The 15,605-nt window shown below is 32.6% G+C and overlaps 1 protein-coding gene across 1 annotated transcript in view; it reads left to right on the top strand.

Annotated features, from left to right (window-relative positions):
- The window catches only part of LOC128184456 (uncharacterized), a 32,485-nt gene extending 17,366 nt beyond the window's left edge, over nt 1-15,119 (top strand). Inside the window, exons 10-28 of the mRNA XM_052853942.1 lie at nt 22-81; nt 173-215; nt 5,057-5,151; nt 5,296-5,434; nt 6,365-6,525; nt 6,875-6,967; nt 9,026-9,168; nt 9,590-9,749; nt 10,017-10,130; nt 10,403-10,536; nt 10,853-10,916; nt 11,017-11,133; nt 11,538-11,617; nt 11,910-12,043; nt 12,816-12,895; nt 13,506-13,597; nt 13,684-13,825; nt 14,182-14,298; nt 14,544-15,119. Of these exons, the coding sequence (XP_052709902.1) occupies nt 22-81; nt 173-215; nt 5,057-5,151; nt 5,296-5,434; nt 6,365-6,525; nt 6,875-6,967; nt 9,026-9,168; nt 9,590-9,749; nt 10,017-10,130; nt 10,403-10,536; nt 10,853-10,916; nt 11,017-11,133; nt 11,538-11,617; nt 11,910-12,043; nt 12,816-12,895; nt 13,506-13,597; nt 13,684-13,825; nt 14,182-14,298; nt 14,544-14,720 (2,145 nt within the window). The 3' untranslated portion in view covers nt 14,721-15,119. The remainder of the gene's footprint in view (nt 1-21; nt 82-172; nt 216-5,056; nt 5,152-5,295; nt 5,435-6,364; nt 6,526-6,874; nt 6,968-9,025; nt 9,169-9,589; nt 9,750-10,016; nt 10,131-10,402; nt 10,537-10,852; nt 10,917-11,016; nt 11,134-11,537; nt 11,618-11,909; nt 12,044-12,815; nt 12,896-13,505; nt 13,598-13,683; nt 13,826-14,181; nt 14,299-14,543) is intronic.
- Nucleotides 15,120-15,605: the final 486 nt, after the last annotated feature.

The raw sequence follows: 15,605 nt of genomic DNA, 5'->3' as shown, positions 1-15,605 counted from the left end.
TGGAAATCTTCTTTATTGGAGGTAGGATTTTGCGAATTTCCCGCAAAATTGAAAATGGAAACGGGTTCCTCTGTATCGAAGGTATTACTATATTCATCTTTAATGAGTTACATTGTAAGACGTAACGTTGAAACTTTTACAGCTATTCACACTCTTAGCACTGTATTTACAGGGAACTTTTGCTTACAAAGGAAAGAAGAGGTCTATAGATGCAGGTAAAGTCCAACAACACGGTTTAATTGACAGATTGTCTCATTGTTGTAGCATGAAAAGGAGGAGAGGAAGTATGTATAGTATTATTGAGTCTAAGGGAATTCGTTTTAATATCTGAAAACTTTAAGTTTGGTATGTAAGACACGATATTTCCAATAAATCACTTTAGCACTTGAAAGCACAATCACTTGTATATCTGCCCTGAAGTTTAACAGGTCCAGTACAATCTCTTTTAAATAAGCTATGTAGCTTAATTAAGCTATTCAGAATAGCTCGATAAAGTTATTTATATGTAGTTTTTTGTGAAAATGTTTATAAAAAACAAGAGACGTAAATAACAGAGATTGGCAACTGATCGAAATCTTGCGGTCCCTAGCCCTATTGTAAAGTTTTCCCCAGTTTAAATCAGTATATCTCTCTAATGGACAATTTTATCAAAATATAAACAGATAAAACCTATTAACAAAACATTCAAAATATTATATTTTCATGAGTTTATGTCTTATAAACAATATTAAAAGAGGAGTTTTAGGAGGCAGTTGGCTGCCCGTTGTCAGAGATTTCGCCGATGTTTTATAGCTGGCCAATGTATTTTCTTTATATTAATCTTATTTTTCAATTTTTTGTTTCAAAATGTCTAAAACTTATGCACATTTTTCATAAAAACAATATAATTTTGGTTTTAAATCATTATCTCAGTTTACCAATATGTAGTTCTCAAAGTAAGGTTGGTCCTGTAACAAAACACGCTAGTGGAGGAGTTGCCAATCTATTATTTATGTCTCTGTAAGAAACATGCAAAAACATCACAATTTACTAAACACTCATATTTGCACCATGGACCATTAATTAAAAAGGTAGACCTATAATTAAAGAAAGTTTCTGCATTGCAGCTATTGAACACTTTTAAGCCAAAAAATATATTTCCATCCTTTGGGTAACTGTTCACCACTTTGTAAGCATTGAAGCATGGTTGAGAATGATTACTTCTCATTGTGCTGAATCAGAACTGTTACTATTTAATTCTCTTGTTTTCCATAAACTGACCTTCTTTATATAATTTTTGTTAAAAAAGTAACTGTGTGGTTGTGAATCAATGGCCCCAAAATTTTAAAAATTTAAGTGCAAAGTCTCTTAACTTAAGGTGGAATAACACACCTGGAAAAAGTCGCTTAGATTAACAGGATATTATTTGATATTAAAAGATATAATGATAAATAAGCTGTACATATGTCAAATAAGCAAAAAATTGGCAGTTTGGGGATAAAAAGTGAATATATAAAATAATTATTTCAGTAAACTTGTAACAACAAAAGCCCCTGCGGGATTTGAACTCGGGATGTACAGATCACAAATCCGACACTTTATCCACTTGGCTATGGAGTAAGTTACATGTTGCAGTCGATAAAATCCTTTGAATAAAATGAAATGTCGTTCGATCAGCGGTCAGCCATTTTGTGATGATTTGTTATTCCTCCTTAAGGAGATGCAATTTGATGAGTAATCTTGACATTAGGGATGTAAATTTTACTCTGTTGGCATAGTCGATTAATTGGGCATAATTAGTTGAGTGATAGTCTAGTACATGTTCAATTATCTCATTATTGTTGAATTATTTAAAACGTTACCATGTGTTCTTTTCAAATCACATAGTGCCACTGTCACATACACCATATCTGAACTCAATTTTTTATATTGAAAACTTATGTTGATATGTACTCAATGTATTTGATTTAAAATGAATTGAAAAGTATTTTAAATTATCTAAATATAAATTTGCAACTGTCCTACATGTAGCTTTTCCTTTTTTTTTCTCAAACAAAATATGACCTGTTCCATGTAGAGTCATTGTCCAATGCCTAATCAACAATTAAAATTAGGCAAACATTTTTTTTTTAATTGGATTACGGATTTTTTATTTAAAAAATTGGGTCGGTAGGTCGAGAAAAAAAAAAAAAAAAAAAAAAAAAACCTCAAAGAAATAAAATAAGTCTTATGTTTTGTTTGATTTTTTATTTACTATTCCATGTACACATGCTTAAGTGTGTCTTTGGGCCACTTTCAGGGCATTCCGAACCGCAAGTCTCACACCTCTATTGACACACGATTTACAAATTCAGGCCTCACACACCTATTTTTGGTACTGGGGCCAATGGATTGGGAAAAATGCAACGTTTTGATAGAAATTGGGAATTTTTTTCCTTGCTTAATGTACAGTCCTCTGAACAAAAACCAGGGTATATTGATAGGATTTTTTAAAAGTTATTTTTTTTTAAATTATTTTTAAAACTGGGAACGTGTGTATAATAAGGAGAAGGAAAAAAGTGTATTCACAGTGTGTGATACAAGTTTGTTACTGACTGAAGGTGTAAAATTTCCCAAAAGGTTTTTTGTGTTTAGTAGCTTGCTATATGTCAAATGGCATAGAAAATAATAAAAGTTTTTTTTTTTAGAATTTAAAAAAAAAGTTATCTTATTTTTATTAATGTAAAATTTAATCTATATTTGTATTTATACCTTTTACAGATAAATGTTTCCTGATTGTGTTAGCCTATTGACAATATTTATTAAATCAGTCTCTGTACTTCTGTGTATTTGGGGTATTAGTCCAACCCATTGACCCACTTACTACCGTTTTGTAGAGGATCTAGATCTGTTTAGACAAAAAAAATTATAATAATTTTAACATTTATTGCAGAATTATAAACTACTAACAGCTTATCAACTTACTGTAATATCAGAAATAAAAGTAAATTAATGAACGTCGTTTTTAAAATTACACCTTCTCTGTCTGAGAAAATTCTGGCTAAGTTACCGATCACAAGAAACAGTTTACAACGCGGTAGTGTTGCACATATTCACAGTGCCTTTATGACTGCTGAATATAAAATATATATTTAGAATAAGTATAGTTTTCTTTTAAGTTACTTTATTAATTTTAGGCGATCTCAAATTGGGGAAAACACTCAATTTTGGGGGGGGGGGGGGGAAATATGCTTTTTCACGTTGGGAATGAGGCCGAATATCGCCCCCTGTTAAAGAGAATCGAGAGGCCTGAAATTGGTCTTACAATGAAATATTGTTGCTTTAACTGATGCAAAATGTCTCCATCATATATCGTACTTCTGTCTGACGACTTTATTTCCAAAACTTTGAAACATAATATACGTAGGTTCTTACACTTTCAAGAACTTCTGACACTGCTTGCCCCCAGTATGTGTGGGACAACACTGTTTCAAGGTCTTAAACGATTTTGCAAATGACAGATATGTGAAATTATGCCATTTAAATGATAAAACACAAACCACCGTTAGACAACATGGCACACGTGTGATAGAGAAGTCCGTATTCCAAACCCGATCAATTTTAAAAATGAAAGTGTAAAAGTTAAGGTTTTTTTTTTCGTGAATGAAACCAATTTATGTGGTTTTTATTGATATTTTTCACCAGCCATTTTATTTTATTTTTTGTATTTCTTTTAATTTATGTCGGTCAGTAAAAAAAAATTTGGAAAAGTGCATTTAATTTTTTTTCTAAAAGTCAAAAAAATTCGGTCGGCGGATCCGTAATCCAACTAATAAAAAAAAGTTCGCCTTAAATTATAAAAACAAACACCTTGTGAATATTATTTTAAGATTAAATTATCGATTTTACAAACATCTAACACATAAACTATATTATAATTGATTAAAGGAAACATCAAATTGGTCTCCTCAAGTACACCTAATTAAAAAACACTGATTGATGTACAAAATCAAATAGATCAAAATATTCGCCGTAAAAAAACACATGACAGTCATCATGTTCGATGGAACAGACTGTAACATATTGATAAAAAATGCTGAGAAAGTAAAATAGTTACTTTCATTCATATCCCCAAAAACTGCTGTGTTAAGTTAAAAAAATTTTTTAATTTATTACTTTATAACGATAAATGACTAAAAAAACTTAAGTTGATGATCGTCATCACCAAGCGATAGTCGAGTACTCAAATTCTCGTTGACATCCCTACATGCATGCATTGTTTATAGAGCAGTTCAAAGTTGAAAACTATCACTGCACTAAAGTGCAATTTTTTATACATGCTGGAAAAATTACACATTTAAACATGTTTAAGAAAATTGTATGACAAAATAGTTAAATCAAGAGATTGTACTGGTCGGGACCTGTTTAACCCTTTATTCCCTTACTTGAAAGTAACATTGCACAATATGACAAATATTTTTATTTTTCTCATCAATCGTCTATTGGTAAATTAATATAATGTCAATATTAGATGAAAAATCTTCAGTCTGAACAAGTTGTCTTCTGTTCATTTTTTGAGGGTACAGTAACAAATTATTTTAGAAATCACCCCACCTATATTTAAGTTTCCTTTTATTTCTTTTTAACCTGAAAGGGAATTATTTTGTCAATTAAACCACTTTTCCAAATACAATTTTTAATTAAAAAAAATATTCCCATTGCAATTTGCAATTGAAAGTATGAATCATCCTGTACAGTTATAAAATAATCAAACTTTGTATTGGTATGATTCAATTAAAAAAAAAGATAAGGAAAGACTTTTTGGATATCATTATCAGATAGTGATGTTGTCGGGAATATATTTTATAACATGTGACAATAATAGATTAGAATCTTGCTATAAGTGAGGGGTACATTTCTGATCCTGTAGATCTGTATTGTACAATGATGCATATGCATTTGATTACTATTAGAAAATTGTTCTCATGAATTTGATGAATAAATGTTCTATTATCTTATACCATAATACCACTACTTTATGTATCCATGTTCCATCTATCTTGATGCTTAATGCATTTCAATTTTGTCCTTCTTACAGACCAGTATTTCAAGAGATCCGACACGCTGGGAACTTACAGACAACGTCTCGACATTCTTCAGGAGGCGTGGGAAAACATTGACACTCAAATTCAGGTTTCTACTTTAATTAACTGTCATAGAAAAATTATATAAACTTTGCATAAATTTTTTTTTATTTTTAGGGAGGATAACAAAAATATGTCATTACATAAATTACATACATTAATACAAACATTTGTTTTCAATATACATTTCTAGATTCTACGATCAGATTTAAATTCAAAGATATTTGATGACTTGGTGAAGTTTGCAAAATCATCACATGAGTCCTTCACACTTGGGGGAGGTCAAATTGACAGCACACCAAAGGAGATACCCACTGCTGCTTTTGTAACAGGTTTGCAAAAAATTACACATGTACTTACAAGTAGTGTTTAAATTCTATAAGAAAATACAGTAAAATATCATTGAATATGGTAATAACAAACAAGCTTATTAAGAATTCATGCTTAGGCCATTGCAAGTTTTTTATTTGTTTAGAGTCCACCCAAAACTCAAAAACCTATCTTTCTATCAGGAAAAAAAACAAAAACCTTAGAAAAAAAACCACAACTTTAAAAGTTCAACAAAATAAAATTTGTTATATATTTTGAAGTATTTTCTTCATTTTGTAACAAAAATAACAAATACCTACTATAAGATTTCCATTTTGAATGTTGTTGTATTTGATTTCTGATCCGGATTTAAAAATGCGATCCTGAGCCCGACATATAAAAAAGCGATCTAATTTTATGAACAATTGTGTTTTTTTGGGTTTTTTTTCGTCTCAAAACCAATCCGTCCACGGACGCTAACCATAGAAAAAACTTGGAATGGCCTTACCTTGAGGTCAATTTCATTTCCATAATCTTAAAATTTAGTATACACTTATTAGATAGGAAGACTTATGATTATAACAAATCAAAATTGCTTGTCCCTGGCACTTTGTAATAACTATGTTTAAAGGTAATAGGAATTTTCAAAGGGTAACTATGTACATGTAATTTGCAGTTTGTAAAACCTTCCAGTTCCAAATTGCATAATTTTTGTACACGAATTGTTTTGATTTTTATTTTTTATGACAAGCAAACTATATCAAAAACTATATAAAAATTAAATTGCATCAGTTCATTGGTACACACTCCTGAAAATATATATTGATATGTAAAAACCTGATACCTGTACTGCTATATGGTATTGTGATAAAACATTAAGTTTTTTAAAGAATCAATGATAGGTTTAAAATTATTTATTACTGTGAATCTTGCACACACATTTATTTTGACAGGTGTAAATACCCCTGATCATGGAGTGATGTTCTCGACCTTGGTGACCACTCTACAAGACAAGGTCAGCCCCCTGGTGGCCATTCTTAAATCCAAGGATTGCAACTCTGTTAAGAATACCCTAAGCAAAACTTTGACCCAGCTGTTTCAGAATCCACTCTTGGTAAGTTTGTGCTAACTAATCCCACCCCCACCCCCACCCCCTACCCCAAAAAAATCATTTAGCAGTATTCTTAAACTACAATGTATTTATGTGTAAAGGTTCTTATTATTTAAATTATAATCATGTAATATAGTTGATTTTCTGTAGAATATTTATAGTTTCAAACATTTTAAACTTGACTTAAACACTTTAGTACAGGTTAATCATATCTGACTAGTATTTGTGTCATAAGAAAGTCATTGAAGTTTTATAAACGGATCCTAATACTATTCTGTTTTCTATCTAAGTTAACATGTACTGCTGTATCCCCAGTACTGGGTAATTGAGTTAATGTTCTCTCACTTCCAAGTTTTCAGAGGACGATGAAGCAATTCCTGGCAACACGAAAAACATGACTTGTTCTATGTCAACTCTGGTGTCTTGGTACCAAGACAAGTACAATGTAAGTTGTATAGAACACTCTGAAAAGTCTTCATACAGTGATGTAAGTTACCGGGTATATAGAACTCTCTGAAAAGTCTTCATACATTGATGTAAGTTATATAGAACACTCTGACAAGTCTTCATACAGTGATGTAAGTTATATAGAACACACTGTCAAGTCTTCATACAGTGATATAAGTTATATAGAACTCTCTGACAAGTCTTCATACAGTGATATAAGTTATATAGAACACACTGTCAAGTCTTCATACAGTGATATAAGTTATATAGAACACACTGTCAAGTCTTCATACAGTGATATAAGTTATATAGAACTCTCTGTCAAGTCTTCATACAGTGATATAAGTTATATAGAACACACTGACAAGTCTTCATACAGTGATGTAAGTTGTATAGAACGCTATGACAAGTCTTCATACAGTGATGTAAGTTGTATAGAACACTATGACAAGTCTTCATACAGTGATATAAGTTATATAGAACACACTGTCAAGTCTTCATACAGTGATATAAGTTATATAGAATGCTCTGACAAGTCTTCATACAGTGATATAAGTTATATAGAACACTCTGACAAGTCTTCATACAGTGATGTAAGTTATATAGAACTCTCTGACAAGTCTTCATACAGTGATATAAGTTATATAGAACACTCTGACAAGTCTTCATACAGTGATGTAAGTTATATAGAACACACTGTCAAGTCTTCATACAGTGATATAAGTTATATAGAACACTCTGACAAGTCTTCATACAGTGATATAAGTTATATAGAACACACTGTCAAGTCTTCATACAGTGATATAAGTTATATAGAACTCTCTGACAAGTCTTCATACAGTGATATAAGTTATATAGAATGCTCTGACAAGTCTTCATACATTGATGTAAGTTATATAGAACTCTCTGAAAAGTCTTCATACATTGATGTAAGTTATATAGAACTCTCTGACAAGTCTTCATACAGTGATATAAGTTATATAGAACACTCTGACAAGTCTTCATACAGTGATATAAGTTATATAGAACACACTGTCAAGTCTTCATACAGTGATATAAGTTATATAGAACTCTCTGACAAGTCTTCATACAGTGATATAAGTTATATAGAACTCTCTGACAAGTCTTCATACAGTGATATAAGTTATAAAGAACACTCTGACAAGTCTTCATACAGTGATGTAAGTTATATAGAACACACTGTCAAGTCTTCATACAGTGATATAAGTTATATAGAACTCTCTGACAAGTCTTCATACAGTGATATAAGTTATATAGAACTCTCTGACAAGTCTTCATACAGAGATATAAGTTATAAAGAACACTCTGACAAGTCTTCATACAGTGATATAAGTTATATAGAACTCTCTGACAAGTCTTCATACAGTGATGTAAGTTATATAGAACACACTGTCAAGTCTTCATACAGTGATATAAGTTATATAGAACTCTCTGACAAGTCTTCATACAGTGATATAAGTTATATAGAACTCTCTGACAAGTCTTCATACAGTGATATAAGTTATATAGAACACACTGTCAAGTCTTCATACAGTGATATAAGTTATATAGAATGCTCTGACAAGTCTTCATACAGTGATATAAGTTATATAGAACTCTCTGACAAGTCTTCATACAGTGATATAAGTTATATAGAACACACTGTCAAGTCTTCATACATTGATGTAAGTTATATAGAACACTCTGACAAGTCTTCATACAGTGATGTAAGTTATATAGAACACACTGTCAAGTCTTCATACAGTGATATAAGTTATATAGAACTCTCTGACAAGTCTTCATACAGTGATGTAAGTTATATAGAACTCTATGACAAGTCTTCATACAGTGATGTAAGTTATATAGAACACTCTGACAAGTCTTCATACAGTGATGTAAGTCATACAGTGATGTTAGTTGTATAGAACACTATGACAAGTCTTAATACAATGGAATGTCATTAATTACACAAGGTTTAATCCTTGAAATTGTTGTAATATTTTCTACTGCAGATTGGTAATCTGTAAGTTGTCTTTAATTCTTGTTTGTCTCTCAGACCAATAACTCCAGTCCAAAGAAGAGGAAGTCCCTAGGTGGGGGATCCAAAGATTTAGGGCAGTACCCACCCATTGTTATACTGTTTGAGGATCTAGAGAGCTTTCTACCTCATGTTCTTCAGGATTACATATCTATATGTAGGTAAGGAACAAGAACATTTCATTGATTTACAAGTTACAAGACATATGCTGTTTACATATTATATTTAGTGTGTATGATATTTTGTGGAAGTTGATTTCTCCATATATTAAGTCAGGGTTGATATGAATTAGCTTTTTTCTGGCAATAGCAATGCACTTGATATAACAGAATCTGGTATCTGTCAAAACACTAAATGGAGTACACAGCCACATACATTTTACAGTACATGTACTGGGTATGTAGGTAAAAAAATCAAAAAGGCTTTTGATATTGGCCTAAAAAGTATAAATTTAGCTTGATTCAGACTTTCAAAATGTCTTATGTTTCCAAATGTATGAGCTTATATACTATTAACCTTTTCAGTTGAATATTTGCAATGGTGTACCGGTACTTTATATCAACCTGTGCAGTTTTATGACAGGAATTACATAGGTGAGATCCCTTTGGTGTTTGTGTTTGGGATTGCTACCTCTGTGTCCGCCGTTCATCGACTTCTCCCTAATGCTGTGTCCTCCATGCTGTGTATGGAGAAATTCCAGGCACCTCCCTCCACAGAATACCTCAATATGGTCATCAACCAGGTCAGACATTCCAGATACCTCCCTCTTTGGTTAACTCATTAAATTCTTATCAATTGTACATTTTCATGTATGTACATGTATATGAGGTATTTGCTTATTGGCCAAAGATGATTTAATGTTTCATTTCTCATACACTGCCACATTATGTCAGATGCTGCCACTTAAATCTCAAATTCAATGCCCTAAAGTAGAAGCAAATACCAGGTAACTTGAATTTTTTTTTAATTTTTAGCCAAAACTTTAAAATATATATTTTTACTACTTCAGATACTGATGACTTCACGGTATCCATTTAAGTTAGGATCCAAGGTCTTTCAGCTGCTTCTGGACATTTTCCTATATCATGACTTCTCAGTGCTTAATTTCATTAAAGGTCTGCAGGTAGGTTGAATGGTGATTGTTCCTCAATTGTTCCTCATTTTATCATGTGTCTTAGTATGTTGTTGTATTTGGTTCACAGTGAAATTAGAAGTGAATATACTTGTAACCATCAGTAATACTTGAATGAATGGCCTTACTCACAAACAAATAAATGCAACCTGAAGCTTGTAATTACTACATAATTCTATAAATATTAGAGTAAGATTCTGTAATTTGACCATTTCATTATTCCTCTTACATTGCATTTCCTATCTTGCTGTAAATTGTTACAGTTTGCAATGATGGACCACTTTTTCACTAACCCTGTCAGCCATCTTTGTTGTTCCCTGGAGGAGCTAGAGGATCAAGTCACAAGTCTGAAGCCGAAGGAAGTAGAGCAAGTCAGGCGTCTCATGTCGTTCAGGGGGTAAACCGTGTTCTTATTCATTGTAAGAGCTGTTAAATACCCACATCACATTGTTCATATGAATACTAACTGTGAGTTACAGTACCTGTCGAAAAATTCCCAGATTAACATGATTAATCTCTACACAGTTTTAATTAAAACCTTACAGATCACATTCAGCTCCCAGCAATCTAACTTAAACTAGAACTTCCACCCACTCCCTGGTTTTTGATATGTAGGGTGGAAGATTCACCTAAAGAGTCAAAACGTGATTTTAATGGTTTACTGAAAGGTCACTCTGAAGTGACTGTAAAATATCTGAATTTGTTCATTTCAGGTTTGTGGAAGGATGTCCCCCATCTAAACAGGAAGACATGCTTTTGAATGATAAAGTCACTAAAGTAATTACCTAGATATCTACCTGCATAAGAAAAAAGAAATTGTGGTCTTTAATTTTTTAAGGGAGGTAACTTGTTAAGGTTTTAACATCATCTATTGCAGTCGGAGTTTGTGGTTTTGTTAAGGAGGATCCATACCTACCACTCCCACTTATACCCAGTTCTCAAATGTCTCCACATCATGGTGTCAAAAATTCCAAAACATCCACTTGGGAAACAGGTGATTACTTTTTGTGTTCATATGCATATCCAGAGTTACCGTACATGGATAATGCTCTTCAAACAAAGGCAACAACCAGACAAATCACTCTTTTTACTCAATAATCAATCCATGCCAACTTATTTTTCAAATCACACTGATGACATATTTTAAAAATTATGGGTACTAAAAGGTACATATATGTTCATTTTAAATAAAGCTTTTATGATCACTAGTTTGATTTTATTTGTAACAAGGTTTATACACAATATCCCCCTGAAAGAAAAAATGAGAATCAATAAAAGTTAATAAGACCAACTTCTTTACTTGTGTACTTTTATTGTTAAAATTTTTAAAATGAAATAGTACATTTTTGGACAATGAACATAATTTTGTGCTACATGGAGTCTGTTTTTCTATAACAGCTTCGAGAAGTGTACTCAAGACTGCTCAAATCTTTCATCTGTGATACTGAGGATTACAAGGAGTGCGTCGAATTACTGCGGTAAGTTAACAAGTGGGACATTGTTAGTGTTGTAATGTACATATCACAGATCTGTATATCAGTATGTTACTTATTATAACTCTTTAAAAATCATCTGTAATCTTTCTTTGCTATAATGTGTCTGATTTTGAGTAGGATGACCTCAAAGTATGATTTATTTTACGTGTTTTGTAATTTGATTGGTTTAGGATAACCTTTTAGTATGACTTTATGAGTTCTGTATTCTGATTGGTGGAGGGTGACCTTTAAGGGTAACTTTATGTATTCTGTAATCTGATATTGATTGGTTTAGGATGACCTCCAAGGATGAGTTGATGGACCTCTTACAGCAGTGTCGGTCCTCTCTGACAGAAGATCTCCCCCCAGACCTTAGTACTCTTCCTTCAGATCTGGACGCTCTCCTGGACAGATTCCTAAAGATTGATGGTCAGATTCAGTTGGACGATCTTTCTCTCTCTCTCTCTCTTTCTCTCTCTTTCTCTTGCTCTCTCTCTCTTTTTCTCTTGCTCTCTCTCTCTCTTGCTCTCTGAAACAAATGTACATCATTGATATGTGTAGACACTATTTTGTTAAGAAGAAGTTACCGGAAGGCAGGTAAAATCCACACATTTATAAATTATGAAGAAAAAAAATTAAAACACGGGGGCAAATTGTTTGAAGCTCTGCAATTGTTCAACAACCCCATACTGTAATTAAAAAAATAACCTAGGCTATCAGTGACAGCTAAATTATTTAAGGAATGAATTCAATATTTATTTGTTTTATACGATATAAAATGGTTTGGGGCAGTTTACGCTTTATAAACCGCGAAGCGGTTTATAAAAAAGCATTTACTGATTCAAACCATTTTATATTGTATAAAACTACCGGTAATAAATATTGAATTCATTGCTTATAATTTAATTTTTTTACTCTTAGATAAAAACGGTCATCTGACCTTTAAAATGACATAAAATTGTACAAAATTCAAACGTACCGTCAGGCGTATTGATACATTTTTGACGTTAGTCTTACTATGACGTAGGCACATTCTTTATACGATATAAAATAATTTTTTAGCCAATCAGAAAGCGCGTTACAACCAGAATTAAATTATAACAAGATGAAAGAATTGTTGTGATTGAGAACATTTTGAAAAGAAGGAACCATGTTAATTGACTTTTATTTTGTATTTTGTTATAAGTTGCTCTGTTTCTAGAAGTGACAGAAGAAGAGACACCAGAGAACACAGAGGAATCATTGCATCTGGAGAAGACTGATCTCCACACTCTACGAAAGGTCTGTATCTGTGTCCAAATATTGGGTCAACTTGTAAACTATGTAAGGTCTTAAGATTGTACAGTCCTTGCAACATTACCGAACTGAAAATGAGGAAAACAATGGATGATAGCTAAGAGTATAGAATGATACTGTCAGCCAGTTTCTTTCGCAACAACTTTATTTTGCAAGTTAGCTGAGATAAACTGGTTTGCAGTGACTGATTTTCTTGACCAATCCTTTTCTACACCCATGTTGTTTTTACAACCATACGGCAAAGACTAGTTTGCTGTAAGAAATATTTGCTTTGTCAAGCTCTCTGAACCACATGAAAATTACTTAAATGTAAATAAAAGTTGGTTTACATGACTAGTAAAGTATGATACATATACATCTTTGTACATAGTGATACTGGTATATGTAGCTGTAATAATTAGAGATATAAGGGAAAATGGTATTAAAAATACTGGATAGCAAATATGCATGCACAAATACTGGGTAACCAGATAAATAACACCATATTATTAAAGCACAAACTTGAAAGAACAGATAAAAGAGTTGAAAATAATAAACTGTACATATACTGTCAAACCAAATGAGAAAGAAAAAAAAAATATTCTCTTTTTTTCAGAGATTACAAGAAGAGGGAAAGAAGAAGAAGAAATTGTCTCCATATGAAAAGCTTAGAAATGAAACAATAGATTTCTTTGATAGCCTATTTAGGTAGAGTTGAAAAAAAAATGAAAAAAAAATCACCTGTACTGTTGCTAAGAATCACTTATTCAAATACACCTTTTTTATAAAAACAGGAAGTACTTGGTGTGCCCTACCTCTCTGCCTCTGTATGAGATATTTTATTACGACGCCTGGGGAGAAATCAAGAGACACTTGAATGCTTCTCCGCGCTCTGTCGTCCAGATGGCCCTCAGTTCCCCTCATCATTATCTACAGGTATATATATATGTACAATATTTTACATCTACAGGTATATGTACATTTACAGGTACATGTATATCTAAATCTAATCTGATTAAAATCAACTGTTTTGAAACATACACTACCGCTGTTGAACATCTGAATCCACTCTTATAAAGGTCACACCACAACGGAACGACCTTTAGATAAATCAATCCATTGATTATCGGAGTCGATCACATTGATTTTAAAATGAACAAGTCAGTCCTTTATATGCATGTATTGTGTACAATTCTAATGGGAAGACTACTTGAAAATTTGGAATGATACTTGTATTTAAACCCTTTACTCTACAAAATAATGACTAGCCATTATGATCCTGTGTATTGTAGTGTAAATGTTGTGAATCTGAGCCAGGATCCGTAACTCCGTCGATGCCTGACATTTGTATTGCCTACAAGCTACACCTGGAATGTACACAGCTCATCAACCTGTACGACTGGCTCCAGGTGAGTATCTCACTCAGGTCATGATCCATAAACAATGAAAAACTTTCGTCTCAGGTTTATTATACATGTATTTTCTCAAAAACTTTGTATTTTGATAAACCACATGTTCTTTCATACATATATTTGTTGTATTATTCTTTTGACTTACAAAATATTAATCTTGCAGTCTTAGTGATAAATTATATGTTAAGGATAATTTTACTTATGACAGAAATAGCCCAATTTATTCGATGTCTTTTTGACAGGCCTTTGTGACAGTAGTTACAACAGATGAGGATTTAGATGAAGAAAAAATCAAGAACCCAGATAAAGAACTTCAATATCCTTTTACCTACTGTGATAAATGTGTACAAATGTTCACCTCTGTAATAACAGACAATGTACTGTATAAATATTGTACATGTAGGGAAACCTCCTTTTAAATGTGTGCCGTTATGTGGCTAATGGTTATCAAATTTGTACATGCAGGATACTGTAGATTCCTTATTTTACTCGAGTACTTAATGCCGCGATTCAATGGTTTTCCATCAAATCGTGAGAACATAAAATCGCGATTGCCGAAATTTTTTCATAGTTTCATGTAGATTACATATGTCTGAAAATTAAAAGCGAGATTTTAAAATTCACTAGACAGGCTTCTCATGATTTTAGGTGGATATTAATTCCTCGCGTTCAATTAGGAATTTACAGTATCTAAATGAATTATGCGTTTAATAATCAAAAGCAACATGTTTGATTATATTAAGTAGACAATTAAGTTGCTTGGTTCGCATTTTTATTTGGATAATTTTCTGTTAAAAGAAAAGTAAAAGACTTGATGCTTATTCCCTTGCAGCTTCTGTGTATGAAGAAATTAGCATTTCTGGGTATCATTGTCCTTAACTTTTCCGTAGAGCTCGATTTATCCGAGCTGTCTCAGAACTTCAGTTCTTGGGGTTTGTGAAACCGACCAAGAGAAAGACAGACCATGTGGCTCGGCTGACTTGGGGTGGCTGCTGATGTTGGCTCCACCTGTTCATGGGGTGGCTGCTGATGTTGGCTCCAACTGTACGTGGGGTGGCTGCTGATGTTGGCTCCACCTGTACATGGGGTGGCTGCTGGTGTTGGCTACACATGTACGTGGGGTGGCTGTTGATGTTGGCTCCACCTCTTTAGTGGAGTATGACTGTGTGGATAAACTTAGTTATGGAATTCACAGAGCAGCATGATGTGAGGACGGCTGTATCGGTGATATGACTTGGTGCATTTATACTTGTTAAAACTGGTGATAGAATAGAGATTACCGGCCATTGAATCAATAAAATATC

Source organism: Crassostrea angulata, chromosome 5 (assembly GCF_025612915.1).
Source record: "Crassostrea angulata isolate pt1a10 chromosome 5, ASM2561291v2, whole genome shotgun sequence".
NCBI lineage: Eukaryota > Metazoa > Mollusca > Bivalvia > Ostreida > Ostreidae > Magallana > Magallana angulata.
Note: the sequence above shows the minus strand (reverse complement) of the source record. Positions and strands in the feature narration are given on the sequence as shown.